General features: G+C 42.4%; 2 protein-coding genes across 2 annotated transcripts; both read left to right on the top strand.

Annotated features, from left to right (window-relative positions):
* The first annotated feature begins 150 nt into the window (after positions 1–150).
* On the top strand, positions 151–13174 carry LOC145864050 (uncharacterized). The gene is made up of 2 exons (XM_082969087.1): positions 151–795; positions 11552–13174. Exons 1-2 carry the CDS (start codon positions 402–404, stop codon positions 11851–11853), a joined length of 696 nt encoding a protein of 231 aa, XP_082825213.1. The 5' UTR covers positions 151–401; the 3' UTR covers positions 11854–13174.
* LOC145864049 (uncharacterized) lies at positions 4121–11528 on the top strand. Its single transcript, XM_082969085.1, has 2 exons — positions 4121–7953; positions 8154–11528. The coding sequence occupies exon 2, from the start codon at positions 8516–8518 to the stop codon at positions 9263–9265; it is 750 nt and encodes a 249-aa protein (XP_082825211.1). The 5' UTR covers positions 4121–7953; positions 8154–8515; the 3' UTR covers positions 9266–11528.
* Positions 13175–15117: the final 1943 nt, after the last annotated feature.

Genomic DNA, 15117 nt, shown 5'->3' with positions numbered 1-15117 from the left:
CTCAATATGATAGTATTATTTAATTACATGCATGTAAAATAATCGTTGTCTGAAAATAAAATATGATCCTCAACTGCGTTTCCCTCCAGTCAGCAGACGGCGATGTGCGTCTTTCAGGCGATGCTGCCAGCGTGACGTATAATCTAGTGGACGGTTCTTCATAAACAGCTTGTCAACCACCTCGGTAGCTTGCTAGCCAACATAGCCGAAAGATTCAAGCTATTTACACGCTTTCGGTCTATATTACCTACTGTGTTTTAGACACACGTCTATCGTATCTACTTGTTAACCTATTTAATTTAATATTACATTATTATTTATTAGTCAGCTATAGTAGCTGGCTGGTTATATTAGCATTAGTCTGGTCGCTGATGATAGCTAGCTAGCTAACATCCCCGAACATGAGCTCCCTAAACTACTCCCGTCCTGTTAAAGAAGAGGAGGTCTGCTGGACGGAGAAAGAAGCTCTGGGGCTGAACATTGTCATGAAAGAGGAGAAGGAAGAGGAGGATGTCACAGTTAAACAAGAAGTAGAGGGTGAGGCTGTTACAGTGAAAGAAGAAGAGAAAGACGTTTCAGTGAAAGAAGAGAAAGACGTTTCAGTGAAAGAAGAGAAAGACGTTTCAGTGAAAGAAGAGAAAGACGTTTCAGTGAAAGAAGAGGAAGACGCGTTCAGAGTGAAAGAGGAGGATGCAGGGAAAGAGGAGGATGCAGTTTTTGGAGTAAAGAAGGAAGGAGAGATTACTGTCACATTGAAAGATGAAGAGGAGGAGATAGGAGATCTGAGTAACACCAGTAAGTACTGCCTTCAATTTGTTTTTAATTCTGGTTATTCGGAGTTGGCTCGTCAATACCTCTTCAACGGAGGGCCCTGGGATGATGACTGATATGTCTAGAATCAGTAGAGAACAAGCTACCCCTTGTTTTCTCCGTCCCGTTTCCAAAAAGTGACTTAACATATATATTTGAGAAGGGTCTATCTGCTGACCGCAGACTGGGGGCCACGGCATGTAGTGATTTTTAATGTAGTGATGTTTTACTACACACCGTGCCCCCCAATAGTGCCATGTGAGAGTTGGGTTGGCTACACCAAAGATTATGGATATACTGACAAGATGTCTCTCCGCCCTAACAAGGGGAGTCGTTGTCCACAAAGCTGCGCTGCGGGCTGTCTCGCTCCCGCCTATCCTTTCTTTGGATTGGTGGATACATCTTATTATTGTAATCTATTGTTTATATTCTATGAGGGTTGTTGACGTCAACCGCCTGTATTCAATGGAGAGAGATGGTAAGCTACTAGCATGAATATGCATAGCGATCTGGAGACAACTCCTATAGTGTTTCTATCAAAGTTGTCGGTATGTCACGTGTCCACATAACAACTTAAGAATTACGAAACTTCTGTTGAATCAAGTAAACCTCACGTAGCAAATAAGCCATTCATTTTGTTGTTGACCAAATTCAACACTTTGGGTTGATAATTGTTTCCACTTGGATACAACCTACTGTAACCTACTGGCATGATCTAGAGAGTTACAACCTACTGTAACCTACTGGTATGACCTAGAGAGTTACAACCTACTGTAACCTACTGGCATGACCTAGAGAGTTACAACCTACTGTAACCTACTGGCATGATCTAGAGAGTTACAACCACTTGGATACAACCTACTGTAACCTACTGGCATGACCTAGAGAGTTACAACCACTTGGATACAACCTACTGTAACCTACTGGCATGACCTAGAGAGATACAACCTACTGTAAACTACTGGCATGACCTAGAGAGTTACAACCTACTGTAACCTACTTGCATGACCTAGAGAGTTACAACCTACTGTAGCTTACTGGCATGACCTAGAGAGATACAACCTACTGTAGCCTACTGGCATGAACTAGAGCGTTACAACCTACTGTAGCCTACTGGCATGACCTACAGAGATACAACCTCCTGTAACCTACTGGCATGACCTACAGAGATACAACCTCCTGTAACCTACTGGCATGACCTAGAGAGTTACAACCTACTGTTACCTACTGGCATGACCTAGAGAGTTACAACCTACTGTAACCTACTGGCATGACCTAGAGAGTTACAACCTACTGTAGTCTACTGGCATGACCTAGAGAGATACAACCTACTGTAGCCTACTGGCATGACCTAGAGAGAGACAACCTACTGTAGCCTACTGGCATGTCCTAGAGAGTTACAACCTACTGTAGCCTACTGGCATGACCTAGAGAGTTACAACCTACTGTAGCCTACTGGCATGTCCTACAGAGATACAACCACTGGTATGCAAGCATTTCTAAACTTTTTTTCTCTCACTTTTATGGGGTATTGTGATGTCATTATGAGGTATTGTCTGAAGATTGATAATTTTTTAAAATGTAATCCATTTTAGAATAAGACTGTAACGTAACAAAATGTGTAAAAGGGGTCTGAATGCATGTATGTTGTATGTTCTAGGGCAGATTTAAACAAAAAATAAAAAAAATTCTTTCTACCAATTGATTGGTTGAAATTTTATGACGTGTATTTGTTCATATAGACACACCCCATGTGTTTAATAAAATCAACTGTATGTGCAGAACTTGAACTGAACTGATTCTTCAAGCGTTTGATTAAATAATTAACACACACAAATGACTTGAGGAAGCCAGAGATCAATATAACCAGAAGAAAATAACCAATTCCCCACCTGCTGCTGGCCTTCGTAAATTCTGACGTTATGCTCCTGAAGTTTCCGGTAAAATCGGCAAACTATTTCCATTTCCATTTGAAGTGCCAATTTATCTGACCATTTCTACCGATCTGCGTGCCTGTTATGAACGAGTTACAACACCTGTTCGGCCCCGCCACTTCCTGGGTCAGTGAAGTGAGGTATTCAATTTAAGGAATATATCCGAGTCTCACGCTTATCAGCTGTGGAAGGCGGGATTCCAGCGAGGTGTGGATTTAATAGTATGTTGTACCTAGTTTCCCTCCTTCAGGGAACAGTAGTTATAGTCATAACATGTGGATTTAACCTGTTGGGGCTAGGGGGCAGTATTTTCACGGCTGGATAAAAAAACGTACCCGATTTAATCTGGTTACTAATCCTACCCAGTAACTAGAATATGCATATACTTATTATATATGGATAGAAAACACCCTAAAGGTTCTAAAACTGTTTGAATGGTGTCTGTGAGAATAACAGAACTCATTTGGCAGGCAAAACCCTGAGACAGATTCTGACAGGAAGTGGATACCTGATGTGTTGAATTACCTTTAAGCCTATGCCATTGAAACACACAGGGGCTTATTAATGTTTTGGCACTTCCTATTGCTTCCACTAGATGTCACCAGCCTTTACAAAGTGTTTTGAGTCTTCTACTGTGAGATCTGACCGAACAAGAGCCTTGGAACGGTGATGGCCGATTACTCTGGCGCGCGAGGTCATGTTGGGTACCCTCGTTCCAATACGTTTTAAAAGAGAATGCATTCGTCCACCTTGAATATTATTCATGTTCTGGTTAAAAAAGGCACTAATGATTTATGCTATACAACGTTTGACATGTTTAAACGAACGTAAATATATTTTTTCCGCTCGTTCATGAAGTGAAGTCCGGCGGGCTTAGATCATGTGCTAACAACACGGAGCTTTTTGGACATAAATTATGAGCTTTTTTGAACAAAACTACATTCGTTACGGACCTGGGATTCCTGGAAGTGACATCTGATGAAGAGAATCAAAGGTAATGGATTATTTACATAGTATTTTCGATTTTAGATCTCTCCAACATGGCCGTTAGTCTGTATCGCAAAGCGTATTTTTCTGGGCGCAGTGCTCAGATTATTGCAAAGTGTGATTTCCCAGTAAGGTTATTTTTAAATCTGGCAAGTCGATTGCGTTCGAGAGATGTAAATCTATAATTCTTTAAATGACAATATAATATTTTACCAATGTTTTCTAATATTAATTATTTAATTTCGTTGTGCTTACTTGACTGCCGGTTATTCGATGGAAACGATTTCCTGAACATCAACGCCATAGTAAAACGCTGTTTTTGGATATAAATATGAACTTGATAGAACTAAAAATGCATGTATTGTCTAACATAATGTCCTAGGAGTGTCATCTGATGGAGATTGTCAAAGGTTAGTGCATAACCTTAGCTGATTTTATGGTTTTGGTGACGCCTGTCTTTGAATTGACAAAACATTACACACAGCTATTGTCAATGTACTCTCCTAACATAATCTAACTTTATGCTTTCGCCGTAAAACCTTTTTGAAATCGGACAGCGTGGTTAGATTAAGGAGATGTTTATCTTTCAAAGGGTGTAAGATAGTTGTATGTTTGAAAAATTTGAATTTTGACATTTATTTGGTTTCAAATTTGCCGCTCTTGAAATGCACCTGCTGTTGATAGGGTGCACCACGGGTGGCATGCTAGCGTCCCACATAGCCCCAAGAGGTTAATGGTATGTTGTACCTAGTATTCCTCCTTCAGGGAACAGTAGTTATAGTCATAATGTTAAGCTTGTCATATGATGAACTTCAACTTAAATACTGGGTCTTGCAGTGGGGCAGTTTTTTGTATTCAGATCTCTGAAATGCACTCTAACTACGTAACATTTAGTGTCTCCTTATGTTACGCTGGGAAAACAGTTTTTATCGGCACAGAAATCCTAAATAATTTCAGAGTTTGCTAAACCCAATGGTTCAAACCGAGAGTCACCTTAACTTTATGGACAACATCCAAATGGATACTGTCATTAACGCAGTTCTTCAATAATTAGACATAATATCAAATACTGTAGCTGTTTAGTTAGTCACATGTTCAACTATCATCAGCTGATCCAGGAAATCATTTTCTGAATGACAGTCACATGACAAACATCACGACATGCAACCACAACCAAAGTACTTCTTCATTCATTACTCTGGTAAAGACAGTTATGCCGTGCTCCACGTTGGATCCAACATCCCTAACAAATTGATGTTTATAATGTGTTATTGTCTACTTGATTCAGGACATTTAGAATGACAACCCATTACAGAGTAGCCTAGTGGGATTATTCACAAAATGATCTGGTGATCAAGTTATGAAATGTCATGACAAAGACATGTTAGTTTCCATGTTTCACCTGAAATATTAAATGATTTATAGTCCTAGGTCTATGTTATTGTTAGGTGAAGTTATGGGTCCTACAGTAGGTCTATGTTGTTGCTAGGTGAAGTTATGGGTCCTACAGTAGGTCTATGTTATTGTTAGGTAAAGTTATGGGTCCTACAGTAGGTCTATGTTGTTAGGTGACATTATGGGTATTACAGTAGGTCTATGTTAGGTGAAGTTATGGGTCCTACAGTAGGTCTATGTTATTGTTAGGTGAAGTTATGGGTCCTACAGTAGGTCTGTACTTTCGGATGCTGGAGTGAGTGGTCGTGCTGCACCTCGCTCCGCGGGTGATATTACATTACATTACATTGGAACGATTTGATTAGTGTATTGTTAGCTAGCTACATAGTTGTATCTGCTGTCTTTGTATCAAGGATAAAGGTGTAGCTCTGAGGAACTAACAAGGTTAGCTAGCCAGCTGTATTCGTTCGTTCACGCCGTTTTCGAAACGGCGTCAACACCATAACACCACAGCTAGCTAGCCAACTTTACCAATTAGCATTACTGTAGAAACGATATACATTACAACGGAACGATTTGACTAGTGTAATGTTAGCTAGCTACATAGTTGTCTTTGTATCAAGATAAAGGCGTAGTATAGAGTAACTATCGAGGTTAGCTAGCCAGCTACATTTTCTAACATGGTCAACAACGCGCCCACTGCTAGCTAGCTAACCCTACCAGCTAGCTGTATCATTTTTAGTCAATACGATTTTTGCAACGAAAGCTTAACTTTCTCAACAATCGAGATGTGTAGTCCACTTGTGTAGCTAGAAGGACTGACTTTTAATTACTTCTGCGTTATGAACTAGACACGGACACGAATGATCCATTGGTAGCTTGTTGTTACCAAGTATTGGTGCTAACCGTGTTACAGGATGCTAGCATGCTAGTTAGCTACGGCATCATAGGACACGGTGCACTAGGTGGGTTTTCACGGAAGAATACTGTACCAAGTTATCTAGCGGAATAAACTAAGTTTGAGCCTATTCCTGGAAACATTGAACCACTGTAGTTTACATCAATTTTAATTTGTAGTGGTAGCTAGAAAAGTTATATTTTAGTGTTTCAGTGAATTGTTAGTGAGGGAGGCCCTGCTCTCTCGCTTCCCCAGTTGTTTAGTTAATTTTTCATGCCAATCTCCTTTGCATTAGCGTAGCCTCTCCTGTAGCCTATCAACTATGTGTCGGTCTATACCTGTTCTCTCCTCTCTGCACAGGCCATACAAACGCTTCACATCGCGTGGCCGCTGCCACTCTAACCTGGTGGTCCCAGCACGCACGACCCACGTGGAGTTCCAGGTCTCCGGCAGCCTCTGGAACTGCTGGTCTGCGGCCAACAAGACAGAGTTCATCTCAGCCTATGCTACCCTCCAGTCCCTCGACTTCTTGCCGCTGATGGAAACATGGATTACCACAGAAAACACTGCTACTCCGACTGCTCTCTCCTCGTCTGACCACGTGTTCTCGCACACCCCGAGAGCATCTGGTCAGCGGGGTGGTGGCACTGGAATCCTCATCTCTCCCAAGTGGACATTCTCTCTTTCTCCCCTGACCCATCTGTCTATCTCCTCCTTTGAATTCCATGCTGTCACAATCACTAGCCCATTCAAGCTTAACATCCTTATCATTTATCGCCCTCCAGGTTCCCTTGGAGAGTTCGTCAATGAGCTTGACGCCTTGATAAGTTCCTTTCCTGAGGATGGCTCGCCCCTCACAGTTCTGGGTGACTTTAACCTCCCCACGTCTACCTTTGACTCATTTTTCTCTGCCTCCTTCTTTTCTCTCCTCTCCTCTTTTGACCTCACCCTCTCACCGTCCCCCCTACTCACAAGGCAGGCAATACGCTTGACCTCATCTTCACTAGATGCTGTTCTACTAATCTCACTGCAACTCCCCTCCAAGTCTCCGATCACTACCTTGTATGCTTTTCCCTCTCGCTCTACTCACTCTGCCCCTACTCAGATGGTATTGCGCCGTCGCAACCTTCGCTCTCTCTCTCCTGCTACTCTCTCCTCTTCCATCCTATAATCTCTTCCCTCTGCTCAATCCTTCTCCAACCAATCTCCTGATTCTGCCTCCTCAACCCTCCTCTCCTCCCTTTCTGCATCCTTTGACTCTCTATGTCCCCTATCCTCCCGACCGGCTCGGTCCTCCCCTCCTGCTCCGTGGCTTGACGACTCATTGCGAGCTCACAGAACAGGGCTCCGGGCAGCTGAGCGGAAATGGAGGAAAACTAGCCTCCCTGCGGTCCTGGCATCTTTTCACTCCTTCCTCTCTACGTTTTCCTCCTCTGTTTCTGCTGCTAAAGCCACTTTCTACCACTCTAAATTCCAAGCATCTGCCTCTAACCCTAGGAAGCTCTTTGCCACCTTCTCCTCCCTCCTGAATCCTCCTCCCCCTCCCCCCCCTCCTCCCTCTCTGCGGATGACTTCGTCAACCATTTTGAAAAGAAGGTCAACGACATCCGATCCTCGTTTGTTAAGTCAAACGACACCGCTGGTCCTGCTCACATTGCCCTACCCTATGCTTTGACCTCTTTCTCCCCTCTCTCTCCAGATGAAATCTTGCGTCTTGTGACGGCCGGCCGCCCAACAACCTGCCCGCTTGACCCTATCCCCTCCTCTCTTCTCCAGACCATTTCCGGAGACCTTCTCCCTTACCTCACCTCGCTCATCAACTCATCCTTGACCGCTGGCTACGTCCCTTCTGTCTTCAAGAGAACGAGAGTTGCACCCCTTCTCAAAAAACCTACACTCGATCCCTCCGATGTCAACAACTACAGACCAGTATCCCTTCTTTCTTTTCTCTCCAAAACTCTTGAACGTCCTTGGCCAGCTCTGCTGCTATCTCTCTCAGAATGACCTTCTCGATCCAAATCAGTCAGGTTTCAAGGCTGGTCATTCAACTGAGACTGCTCTTCTCTGTGTCACGGAGGCTCTCCGCACTGCTAAAGCTAACTCTCTCTCCTCTGCTCTCATCCTTCTAGACCTATCTGCTGCCTTTGATACTGTGAACCATCAGATCCTCCTCTCCACCCTCTCCGAGTTGGGTATCTCCGGCGCGGCACACTCTTGGATTGCGTCCTACCTGACAGGTCGCTCCTACCAGGTGGCGTGGCGAGAATCCATCTCCGCACCACGTGCTCTCACCACTGATGTCCCCCAGGGCTCAGTTCTAGGCACTCTCCTATTCTTGCTATACACCAAGTCACTTGGCTCTGTCATATCCTCACATGGTCTCTCCTATCATTGGTACGCAGACGACACATAATTAATCTTCTCCTTTCCCCCTTCTGATAACCAGGTGGCGAATCGCATCTCTGCATGTCTGGCAGACATATCAGTGTGGATGACGGATCACCACCTCAAGCTGAACCTCGGCAAGACGGAGCTGCTCTTCCTCCCGGGGAAGGACTGCCCTTTCCATGATCTCGCCATCACGGTGGACAACTCCATTGTGTCCTCCTCCCAGAGTGCTAAGAGCCTCGGCGTGACCCTGGACAACACCCTGTCGTACTCCGCTAACATCAAGGCGGTGACCCGATCCTGTAGGTTCATGCTATACAACATTCGCAGAGTACGACCCTGCCTTACACAGGAAGCGGCGCAGGTCCTAATCCAGGCACTTGTCATCTCCCGTCTGGATTACTGCAACTCCCTGTTGGCGGGGCTCCCTGCCTGTGCCATTAAACCCCTACAACTCATCCAGAACGCTGCAGCCCGTCTGGTGTTCAACCTTCCCAAGTTCTCTCACGTCACCCCGCTCCTCCGCACACTCCACTGGCTTCCAGTTGAAGCTCGCATCTGCTACAAGACCATGGTGCTTGCCTACGGAGCTGTGAGGGGAACGGCACCTCCGTACCTTCAGGCTCTGATCAGGCCCTACACCCAAACAAGGGCACTATGTTCATCCACCTCTGGCCTGCTGGCCCCCCTACCTCTGCGGAAGCACAGTTCCCGCTTAGCCCAGTCAAAACTGTTCGCTGCTCTGGCACCCCAATGGTGGAACAAGCTCCTTCACGACACCAGGACAGCGGAGTCAATCACCACCTTCCGGAGACACCTGAAACCCCACCTCTTTAAGGAATACCTGGGATAGGATATAGTAATCCTTCTAACCCCCTCCCCCCCCCAAAAAAAAGATATAGATGTACTATTGTAAAGTGGTTGTTCCACTGTATATCATAAGGTGAATGCACCAATTTGTAAGTCGCTCTGGATAAGAGCGTCTGCTAAATGACGTAAATGTAAATGTCTATGTTGTTGTTAGGTGATGTTATGGGTCGTACAGTAGGTCTATGTTGTTAGGTGAAGTTATTGGTCAATTTGTTAAACACTTAGTGTACAAACCCTCATTGTCAGGCTGATGACAAAGCTAGCCAAAGAGCATTTTACTGGTTGAAGTGTTTTTTAAGTGTAAAGCAGATGGTTTGCGACAATAACACAAACATATTAAGCAGGAGATTCAAACGAGCCTTACAATTATAATCCAAATGTGAAATGCACTCATATGCAACCTGTAAATGGAGGCTATATTTGCTGTCAGCCTATGAGAACTCCCCTGAGTTTTCCCCACAGTGGTGAATTAGCAAATAGACACAGAGCTTAATGTGAGTAGCACTCCTGATCTTGCGCTGTAATATTCAGAATACATTGTGAAAAACTAAAATCTTTGCTCACCATTTTTGCTTCAGCCAGATATACTACATCCATAACTAGTGTTTTCCTCATTACCAGATATACTACATCCATAACTAGTGGTTTCCTCATTACCAGATATACTACATCCATAACTAGTGGTTTCCTCATTACCAGATATACTACATCCATAACTAGCGGTTTCCTCATTACCAGATATACTACATCCATAACTAGCGGTTTCCTCATTACCAGATATACTACATCCATAACTAGCGGTTTCCTCATTACCAGATATACTACATCCATAACTAGCGGTTTCCTCATTACCAGATATACTACATCCATAAATAGCAGTTTCCTCATTAGCAGATATACTACATCCTGTGGCAAAGAAGGGGGTCGAGTGATAAATGGCAGATATGTGAGGGCAGAACTAATAAACGGGCTCTGCCCGATCACTAAAATGGCCACCCTGATCAGTACTACAGATTACAAAATGTCCGACTGCCAAAACTACAATTCCCAGACGCAAGGGGAACCCTCAGAAGTTGGATCCGACCCACAGATAAAGAGTCAAGAAAAACCAGGAAGAGAGAGAGAGGGCGGGAAGGATCTATGAACCATAGAGAAAGAGACAATCTACGTTGGCTCGATTTACCGTGTACGAGCTGGACTGTTTTGGACTTACCTGTTGGCGTTTAGACATGGACCTACTGAGAATCAGATTTGTGTACCGAACCCTGCTATCCTTGACCTTACCTGTGGCCTGGGTGGACCAGGACAGAGAAACAAACACACAGGTACTGTCATGTTCGAAATAACTTTAATTCTGGGCTGACTTTGGTGACAGTTTCCCACTTAATTTGTGACAAACGCTCCTAACTTTGAAGAGGTTTGCCACAATCTATAACTAGTGGTTTCCTCATGACCAGATATACTACATCCATAACTAGTGGTTTCCTCATTACCAGATATACTACATCCATAACTAGTGGTTTCCTCATGACCAGATATACTACATCCATAACTAGTGGCATCCTCATTACCAGATATACTACATCCATAACTAGTGGTTTCCTCATTACCAGATATACTACATCCATAAGTATCGGTTTCCTCATTAGCAGATACACTACATCCATAACTAGTGGTTTCCTCATTTCCAGATATACTACATCCATAACTAGTGGTTTCCTCATTACCAGATATACTACATCCATAACTACTGGTTTCCTCATTACCAGATATACTACATCCATAAGTATCGGTTTCCTCATTACCAGATATACTACATCCATAACTACTGGTTTCCTCATTACCAGATATACTACATCCATAAGTATCGGTTTCCTCATTACCAGATATACTACATCCATAACTAGTGGTTTCCTCATTACCAGATATACTACATCCATAACTAGTGGTTTCCTCGTTACCAGATATACTACATCCATAACTATTGGTTCCCTCATTAGCAGGGAGGAGTTTCAACAACCAAATTGCGTGTGTATCGCTGCAATTTTAGCAAACACAGAAAGGGGCTTATATTGGAGGCCAAAAGTCATCTGGCACACTGCTTAGGTCTTGACTGTCTTAAGAGAGTCTTGTCAAATCATTTAACAGATGTCAATTGTTGTACAACTTCATGGGTACTCTCTGGTCATCCCTTTTTTATCTCAAATAAACAATGGATTTCTGCTGTTGTTGGCAGTTAACCATCTGTATGACTTTGTTGTTCACACAGGAGTGAGACGGGACTATCGTGGATTCTCTGGGGATCCTCAGCAATATCATGATGCTGATGAGGCAGAGAAGAGTCTCTCCAGATCAGAACTCCTCAAGAAACACCTGCAGAGACCCACAGGGAAGAAATCTCATTGCTGCTCTGAATGTGGGAAAAGATTAAACTCCTCAGTAAAACTTAAAGTACATCAAAGAATTCACACTAAAGAGAAACCTTTTGGCTGTACTGAATGTGGGAAGAGTTTTGTTTGTTCTAACTGCCTGAAGAGACACCAGAACACACACAGGAGAGAAAGCTTTTAGCTGTAATCAATGTGGAAAGAGTTTTACCCAGTCAAGAAGCCTGATATCACATCAGAGAACACACACAAGAGAATAACGAGAGAAACCATATAGCTGTACTCTATGTAGGAAGAGTTTTATTTCATCTAGACAGCTGAAGGTACACCATAGAACACACACAGGAGAGAAACCATGTAGCTGTACTCAATGTGGGAAGAGTTTTATTTCATCTAGACAGCTGAAGGTACACCATAGAACACACACAGGAGAGAAACCTTTTAGGTGTGATCAATGTGGGAATAGATACTCTGGTAAACAATCTCTGATCAAACATCAGAAAATACATGAAGGAGTTGTTTCATGATATCAATGAAATAATGTAGAATGTTTTTAACATTGTAGTAGGAGAATTTTAATGATGTCACAATGTAGAACCCTAAACGTTTGCCCCCTGTTCTATTGATTTCAACATGATATGGATATTAGCCTCGGGGAAAATCCAGGCTCTGAAATGGAAGAGTTACTATTTATGTGATTTAACAAAAAGTGACTAACAAAAACGTTGTTACACTTACCACGTTGGTGACCCACTGGAATCAAAATGCAACACTTCAAAATGTAGCTAGCTGTTTTCTACAAGTTGTCCTCTAACCAGGGATTTACACATTATTCCCAGATTCCATGTGGTTTTTAGCTGTTACTTTTAACAGGACGTGCAACCTCATCTCCCTCCTCTCGCACAAATGATTTCAACATGATATCGTTGAGTGATGACAAATAAGTGTTGCGTTCCTTTGTTCAGCGACCCCTACATTTAAATGCATCACTCCAAAATGTAGCTGACTGTCTTCTGCAGGTTGTCCTCTAATCAGTGAGGTAAAAGATATCTCCCATTTTCATGTGTTTTTTTTAGTTGTGTTAGTTTCAACAGCACAAACAATCTAATTTCCCCCCCTAATCGATATCAGTGATTTATTGCTACTTGTCAAAACAACAGTGTTTCTGGTGCTTGTGCAGTTTATAAGATGCTTGTATAAGTAATATGATTATTGTGGCAGATGTTTGTGTAAATAGTACATTTTATGTTGAGGTTTTCAATTTATCACAAACTGTTTCTGCATATTGGTTATTGATTTGGACACGTTTAAACTGTGACATTGGGGATATCTCACCTAGCAAAATGTCGTTGAAAATAAGACTTTGCCCGACATACAATATCAGTTTGGTTTTACTTGAAAGTGAAAGTTGAAAAGAAAACAATTTAATTTCAACGTACTTGCAGCCTATACACATGGTCACAGTGTAATAAATTGGTCTATAATCAATTTTATGAACAATCCTACATCACTCCAGTATTTATTTACAACATTCAAGTGCTAAATGTCTTTATTCCACTACTGAAGAAGCATGACTCAAATCACCTCATATTTCAAACATCCAGCCTGACAAAATATACATTTTATGCCTCACCATTAAGTGGATTATTGTTAATACATATTAACAAAGGGGTGTACATTTGGTTTTTATATTTAGTGTTTAATATTCATGTAAGATTTAGTAATCATATATGCAACCAACTGACAATTTTTGGGTACAATTATATTGACATTGTTACCCTGCTTTTAGAATATCAGGGTTCATTCTCACATGTGCCAACCCAAATGTACTAGAGCATGACATTGGGGACTGGGCCCGATCCAACAACATGCCTATCTAGTGAACCCTGAAAAGAGAGAGAAGCTCCGCAGTGAGGTGGAAATTTACTACGGATATTGCAGGAGTTTCCTCTTGAAATCAGACATGTCCGTGGTAAGGACAACTTGGTTGCTGATTGTCTCAAGGCTGGGCAGTCAAAAATATGTGTTTTGTGTTTAGCCAGTGCGTTGCCATGGATCACAATTTATTTTCACTGCACGTTTTGGAGATGAGTTTTGTTTGGGCTCGTTCCAAGGGGATGAGAGTTCTAGAAGCCAGTGAGTTTTAGGAAGACGAGAGTTCTAGAAGCTGGTGAGTTTTTGGAACACGAGAGTTCTAGAAGCTAGTGAGTTTTAGGATTCTATAGTAAGAAGAGAAAAAGTAGAAAAAAATATTGCAATTGTGTATTATTATTTAGAAATAAGTGAGGTTTTCTTGTTTTTAATTGTTGACAGGAGGTGAAGCATTTTTGTTGATTTTAATATGAAATGGAAGTTGTTTTCTGTTGGTGGTGAGCAAACTTGTCTCACAAAAATATAGGATATATTTGTTGTCTTAAGGGGGAAGGTGTTACATGCTTTGGTTTTTCCATTTATGTTTTGAGGTTAGACTTTAACACGTCTAGCTCGTTAGCACGTATAGCTCGTTAACACTGTGAAGGAAATTTCTATTTAACCTTACTAATGCTGGTGTAGTAAAATATAATTGTTTAAGCCGAGGCATTGGGCTTGAGATTGGTAAAGAACCTAACTCCTATAACATAGAAAAGTGTGTTCATAGAGGCCTGTTCTAACTGTTCTGGGTGTGTAGAATGAACCCATGATGTTCTAACTGTTCTGGGTGTGTAGAATGAACCCATGATGTTCTAACTGTTCTGGGTGTGTAGAATGAACCCATGATGTTCTAACTGTTCTGGGTGTGTAGAATGAACCCATGATGTTCTAACTGTTCTGGGTGTGTAGAATGAACCCATGATGTTCTAACTGTTCTGGGTGTGTAGAATGAACCCATGATGTTCTAACTGTTCTGGGTGTGTAGAATGAACCCATGATGTTCTAACTGTTCTGGGTGTGTAGAATGAACCCATGATGTTCTAACTGTTCTGGGTGTGTAGAATGAACCCATGATGTTCGGCCACTCAGCCAAGAATATGACAGAAACTGACGGGTTCCTCTTGATCCTCCACAGAGTAAAGGTTATATCCTGCACACCAGTAACAGAGCGATTGTTTTGGAGCCTGTTTCTGGGGAAGGATTGTGGTGGAGAAATCAGAATTAGCTACGAAATGTAGATAATTAAGATGTCTTATCTGCAGAATATGCTGATATGAACTATTGACCTCTTGTTATTAGAATGTCTCCTTTCTGACTCTGGTGTTGGCAGCTGCACTTCCTCCCTCAAATGGGCCTCAGTCACTTTGGGTCCAGAGAGGGGATCACCAGTCCCTGTTGCTATGCATAATATCAGCATTGATCACATACCCCTGTTGCTAGGCAGAATATCAGCATCGATCACATGTCCCTGTTGCTAGGCAGAATATCAGCATCGATCACATGTCCCTGTTGCTAGGCAGAATATCAGCATCGATCA

Source organism: Salmo salar, chromosome 02, assembly GCF_965601325.2.
Source record: "Salmo salar chromosome 02, fSalSal1, whole genome shotgun sequence".
Classification (NCBI taxonomy): Eukaryota; Metazoa; Chordata; class Actinopteri; order Salmoniformes; family Salmonidae; genus Salmo; species Salmo salar.
The sequence above is the reverse complement of the archived record's forward strand: the minus strand, read 5'-3'. Positions and strand labels throughout refer to the sequence as shown.

Coding starts and splice junctions, on each gene's coding strand:
- LOC145864050 (XM_082969087.1), top strand. CDS start 402: ATGAGCTCCCTAAACTACTCCCGTCCTGTTAAAGAAGAGGAGGTCTGC. Junction 796..11,551: donor AGGAGATCTGAGTAACACCA/GTAAGTACTGCC, acceptor TTGTTCACACAG/GAGTGAGACGGGACTATCGT.
- LOC145864049 (XM_082969085.1), top strand. CDS start 8,516: ATGACGGATCACCACCTCAAGCTGAACCTCGGCAAGACGGAGCTGCTC.